We start from the raw sequence: 6,003 nt of genomic DNA on the forward strand, positions 1-6,003 counted from the left end.
TGTTTCCTTTTAAGATAAGATCACCAGATAATGGTTGGTTTTACAAATGCTAAATGACAGGCTCACAGTCGCCAGATTAGATACTTGGACTGGTTTGGATTGAATCTTATGTTCTTCTGGTTTCCTTCCAGCAATCTTTACTGGACAGACTGGAATCGTGAAGCTCCTAAAATTGAGACTTCTCGTGTGGATGGAACAAACCGAAGGATATTGATCAATAAAGACATTGGATTGCCCAATGGGTTGACATTCGACCGGTATTTCTCACAACTCTGCTGGGCTGACGCTGGTAGGTTTCATGGAATTAGTTGGCGGAAAGAATCCTGTTTAAAACACATTCTTAGAATGAAGTTGTGTCATTCCATGTCTGGCACTAACTTGTTGCACTTTCTCTGTGATGAATAGGAACCAAAGATCTGGAGTGCGTAAACCCAGACGGGTCAGGGAGGCGTGTAATACAGAGTGGCCTGAATTATCCCTTCAGCATTGTTGCTTACTCAAATCATTTTTACTACACAGATTGGAAGAGGTAGGTAAACAGAATTGTTGGGGATAAATGCAAGGATGTCTTGAGAGCTGGATATTTGTCAGACCCCAAAACAGGTGAAACTTATTTTTAAATGTTTGTTTATATCTCTCAATCAATAGTATCCTACAAATATCAAAGACTAGAGAGCATTGTTTTGAGGTGAGAGGTTAAAACACCTGTATGGGACAGGTTTTATTCGTACAGAGTGATGATTGCCTGGAATGGTGAGGGAGATACAACAGTGGTGTATTAATTAATTAATTGTCACTGGGCTAGGAATTATTTTGTCATTTAAAAACCCCGTCTCCAACACTCCTCCTCGACTACTCCCTGCCCACCCCTCTCTGGGCCTTTTCATCTCCAACTACCATCTTGACTTCTTCACTCCCATCTCATCCTCTCCAAACACATAGCCGTCCACTCACTCAGTTACAATCCCAATCAAAAAGCATGTGAATTCAGTGACCATTAGGCATTAGTAATGCCATGTATCAATTGTATTACTTGGTAAAGGAACAATCAATGGTTTAGTTTTTAGATTCATTGTGGGTTATATCTGGCAAAATCCTTTTTTTAAATCCATGTTTCAAAAGGAAAGACGCCACCTTAAACATGACAGTGGTTCTATGTGTTACATAGAAAGTTTGGTGATGATATAAACCCAGAACACACTAATTCCCATGTAATTAGATGAACTGGCTCATGTTCAGCACAGAAACAGGCCCTTCTGCACACAATATGGGCTGAACACACTGCCAAGTTAAACAAATCTCCTCTGGCTACACGTGATTTATTTCTCCTCATTCTCTACATATTCATATGCCGATCTAAAAACCTCAAGTGCTACTATCGTATCTACATATACCACCACCCCTGGCTGTGCCTTCCATGTGCTCACCACTCTGTTTAAAAAAAACTTGCTCCTCTCACGTTAAAGCTATGCTCTCTAATCTTTGATACCAATGTTTTGATACTCATGATCCAGAAGCATAGAGGCAGCAACAAATGTCAAGTGAATTGCTACTGCTTGCATGCTTCTGAATCAGGAGTATCAAAACATTAGCGTGAGACTGTTTAATCCACTTTGCGGTGTCCTGCACATGTGTACTTCAATGGACATTCATGGCATCACAAGGCTGATTAGAACATTGAGCATAGCAGCAGGATGGTGAGTGAGAAGAGCTGCAAGCTGTGAAAAGAGAAACTTAAGGCAAAGGGTTTTGTGCTTGTGGCTAAATGTACAAAAATCTTTCCAAATAGGCAGGGGAGGGAGAGCTTTGGCTGCCTTCACAAGCTCAAATAGAGGAGATAGCAGAAAATGTACCACAATGATCCAGGGGAACCAAGAGCATTCTTGTGTTCTACAACAGTAGATTCACATAGTCTTACAATGTGAAAACACACTCTTCAGTCCAACATATCCCACCTACCTGCATTTGGCCCATATCCCGTCTATTCACTTATTTAAACCGTTTGATTAGACCAAAATGGACAATGAATCTGGTCTTAATTCTTCATTCCAGCTGGTGCACACACTTCATATGATGTTTTTTGATTTTCAGAGATGGAATTATTGTTCTACCTAAAGTTGGGAGGCAGAATCAATATGGGAGTCAGATTCTTGATGAGTACCTACCTGATCAGCGATCACATCTATATGGAATAACCGTGGCTTATCCTTCTTGCCCATAAGGTAAGGATAAAATATGACATTCCTTAAGAAATATGATTTTGTTGAATTCAGCTCAGTGCTAAAAGTAGATACTAATGACTCCAATGCCCAATATATAGTTACAATCATGCTGAATTTAGTGTTTGATAGTTTTATTGCTGTCTCCTGTATTTAATTTAAATTTACCTTAGAATAATTTCAGAAGTTGTTTGTGTCTGACACTTAAACATACCTAATGCGCTACAATGCTGAGAACTATATTCTGCACTCTGTATCTTCCTCTTTGCTCTACTTATTATACTTGAGTCTGACTTGATTCGATAGCGTATAAACCTAATGTAATGCATGCTATCCAGTCAAATCCAGTATGATTTGATGTGACTTGATAACACAAACAAAAGCTTTTCACTGTATCTGTAAATGTGACAATACCTTGTAATCTCCTGTACACTCACTACAATTGTCTCTTTACGCTCTGTAAAATGCTGCGTTAGTAAGAACTTTGTTATTTGTACCCGCATGGTTTCTGTTCAAGTTATTCCGAGTGATTAAATGCACAGCCTGCTTGATGTCACTGTTGGAGGATACAATGGCCAGCAGTATGGCAAAAAAACTCCAGGAAAGAACAATATCCACATTGGGGAAAATTGATAAATCTACCGCTAAATTACTCCAGCATTTTGTGTCTACTTTAGGGAAGATTGAGGCAGGACAGACAGCATCTCTGGAGAAAAGGAATAGGTGACGTTTTGGATCGAGGCCCTTCTTCAGACTATTGATGAGTACGCCTCTACCTGATCAGTCTGAAGAAGGGTTTCGACCCAAAATCTAACCTATTCCTTTTCTCCAGACCAGCTGAGTTACTCCAGCTTTTGCGTCTTTCATCGGTTCAAACCTGCATCTGCAATTCCTTCCTACACTTTCATCAGTAAGCTTCCCGGGACATTGCACAATTTATATTGTTTAAATATCAAAGCAACTGAATTTACGAACATTTTTCACTTTTCTTTGGCAGGAAGAAAATAAACATCACTATTGGTCATGACAACCATGCCATAAATTTCTGGAGGAAAAGGAAGACTTTATTTGGAGCAGGGTGCTGCAGACAGAAGTGAAGTCCCCCCCCCCCCCCCCCAATCCCCTTCTGTTTAGTAAAAATTAAACTGAAAGTGTATTACAGAACTATTTTTGTAAGAATTTTCATACCTCATTTCTTTTTAAAAAACCACTACCGTGCTGCCTTTTGATTGACTGGTAAATTGTAGACAATCACTGCCTCATAAAAATACCAGCCTAACAGGCCTCTAATTTTAACTGTTACAAAAGCTGTAGTTCTTTGTAAGATTAATACAGAAGTATGAGATTCAGAAACCAGGAGCATAAACACCAAAATATATAGTACAGCACTTTAGAGGCAGATTAAGGGAAGTCATATTTTTCTATGTTTATGTAAAAAGCTCTAGTTTTCCTTCCCATTTCATTTCTATGTTATTCTTGATCACCTTAAAGACAGCAGTTTTAGATCTTGAAACGTGCATCTTAAATTTTATCGTCCCCTTTAGTTAATAACCCAGATGTCATCATAATTGTTGACCTAGTTAAAGTATTTTTGACAACAAAAAAGCACACAAGATCAGTTGCTGCTCGAGTTGAACATTTCTGCTGCACTAACATTGCCTCAAGCAGTTATGAATCGAGACAAAATTTGCTAGAGACAATCTGAAATAAATATCAACAACTGGATTTTAGTTGGGTATATTTAGCCGACTCAACACACGTACAAACTAAAACCAGAAAGTCATGTTACTGTGGACAGTTTATAGCAATTCAAATTGTACTTGAGTATTTCTTCCACCAAAGTTTTGACATTGCTTTGAAATTACAAAACAATGTTTTAAGTTTAAAATTTCTGCCAAAGATCTGAATAAGAAGCATCCAAAGTTTATTGTCTTTAATTTTCAAATAGATAAAAAGATCTGGACTAAATCCTTGCAAAGTATTAATTTGTTCAGATAGGGAAACCATTATTGCAGTTTTATTTTAAATTGGGTTATTTAATAAGTAATTCAATGGTTAAATGTCAGTAATGCCAAGTATGGTTCTGTAACATGTAGAATGCTGTATTTATGTCATTAGGATAAATTAAGGAGTTGAGTAAAAGATATCCAACTGATTCTGCAATGTGGTTTTCAATCTCTGAACACATTTCTCCACTGAAATTCTGACAAGTGGTATCGTCAAATTTATGGCATGGCAGTTTAGAACATTCAGCAGTACAGGAAAAGAGGCTTCAGCCCTGAGCTGAGGCCAAGTTAAACTAATCTCGTCTGCCTGCACATGATCCATATTCACCCATTCCCTCCATGCGCCTATCCAAAAGCCTCCAATGTCACTATCGCATCTGCCTCCACCACCAACCCTGGCAGTGTGTTTCAGGCACCGACAACTGTGGGGAGGGGAAACTTCCATCACACTTCTTCTTAAACTTTGCCCTTCTCACCAAAAGGCTATGTCCTCTAATCCTTGACATTTCCACTGTGGGGAAAAAAAATGTTCTCTGTCTAATCTCTCATTATTTTATATACTTCTGTCAGGTTTTCTTTCAACGTTCCAGAGAAAACAACCCAAGTTTGTCCAACCTCTCCTAATGCATACAGCATTTCTGGTAAAACTCCTCTGTACCGTCTCCAAAGCAGTCACATCCTTCATGTAATGGGGTGACCAGAACTGCACACAAAATCAAAGTGCTATAAAGAAAATAATATCAATTGACAGGATAAGCAGCCAGATATTAACATTTTTTTCCATCATTATTGCACAGTGGGCACACAATTGAAGGATATGACCAAAATAGTTTGTTACCGGCATCTAACTTGAGAAGCAAGGATGGAAGTGATATTTGACCTATTTTTAAATTGTTGTAAATCTACAAAAGGACCATTCACATTGTAAAAATGTTAAAGGTTTGAAAAAAAGCATTACCTGGCAATATTTTCTTTAAATCCATAATCTCTTCAGTTTGCTTTATATTTGAACTTTGTGGAATTGATCTGATAAATATCAAATTCTGGATTCCCTTAATATAAAATATTTAAAGGTAATTACAATAACAATTATCTGGAGGAGGACCATAGGCGAATATTCAATACCAGAGAGGCGGTTTGATATTAATGGAGACAAAATTTCACTCGCTTTCAGGTATGTTTTCCCAACTTCACGTCTACCCAGTCACCCTCAGGTTACAAATGCAGCAAAGCTAAAAAGAGCCAGGCATATCACCCTCTCTCTATCTTTACGTACAGGGACACCATTAGCCTGATTTACAAAGTTATATTGCTGCAAAATCTGGATAATATATATTACGGCAGTCTGTTACGTTAGCCATTGTAGCTTTTACATAAGTTATGTTTAAACATTAATTATAGCTTGGCAGTGGACATTGAAAAATCTGTGCATATTGTCTCCTTCTAATACAGAAAATAAATTGAGTCTTTCTGGCTGTAGTAGTCACTGCAACATGTTGATTAGCACAGATCCTCAAATGGTTTGCATCAATAAACGTTTGACAAAATAAACCTGTTCCGTATTATTTTGTATGTTTCATTTTCGAGTGCACGCTTCAAGTTTGCTCTTTGCCAACTACTTTTCTTTAAGGCATAACATGTAATTGACAGAATCTAAAGTTTAATTTTATACTTTGTCTATTCCCTATTGTAATGTATATACATCATCTGATACTTGATTAATTGGGAAAAACAATTTTAATCACCCTGTTGTACTTTGTTCCAACTTGACAATAAAC

General features: G+C 37.6%; 1 protein-coding gene across 31 annotated transcripts in view; it reads left to right on the top strand.

Annotated features, from left to right (window-relative positions):
- Positions 1 to 5,957, top strand: part of nid2 (nidogen 2) — a 119,150-nt gene extending 113,193 nt beyond the window's left edge. For all 31 annotated transcript variants that reach the window (XM_033027303.1, XM_033027312.1, XM_033027300.1 and 28 more), the window contains 4 exons: positions 132 to 289; positions 406 to 529; positions 2,092 to 2,222; positions 3,217 to 5,957. In XM_033027303.1, coding sequence (XP_032883194.1) covers positions 132 to 289; positions 406 to 529; positions 2,092 to 2,221 — 412 coding nt within the window. In that variant the 3' untranslated portion in view covers position 2,222; positions 3,217 to 5,957. The remainder of the gene's footprint in view (positions 1 to 131; positions 290 to 405; positions 530 to 2,091; positions 2,223 to 3,216) is intronic.
- Positions 5,958 to 6,003: the final 46 nt, after the last annotated feature.

This window comes from Amblyraja radiata, chromosome 9 (assembly GCF_010909765.2).
Source record: "Amblyraja radiata isolate CabotCenter1 chromosome 9, sAmbRad1.1.pri, whole genome shotgun sequence".
Lineage (NCBI taxonomy): Eukaryota > Metazoa > Chordata > Chondrichthyes > Rajiformes > Rajidae > Amblyraja > Amblyraja radiata.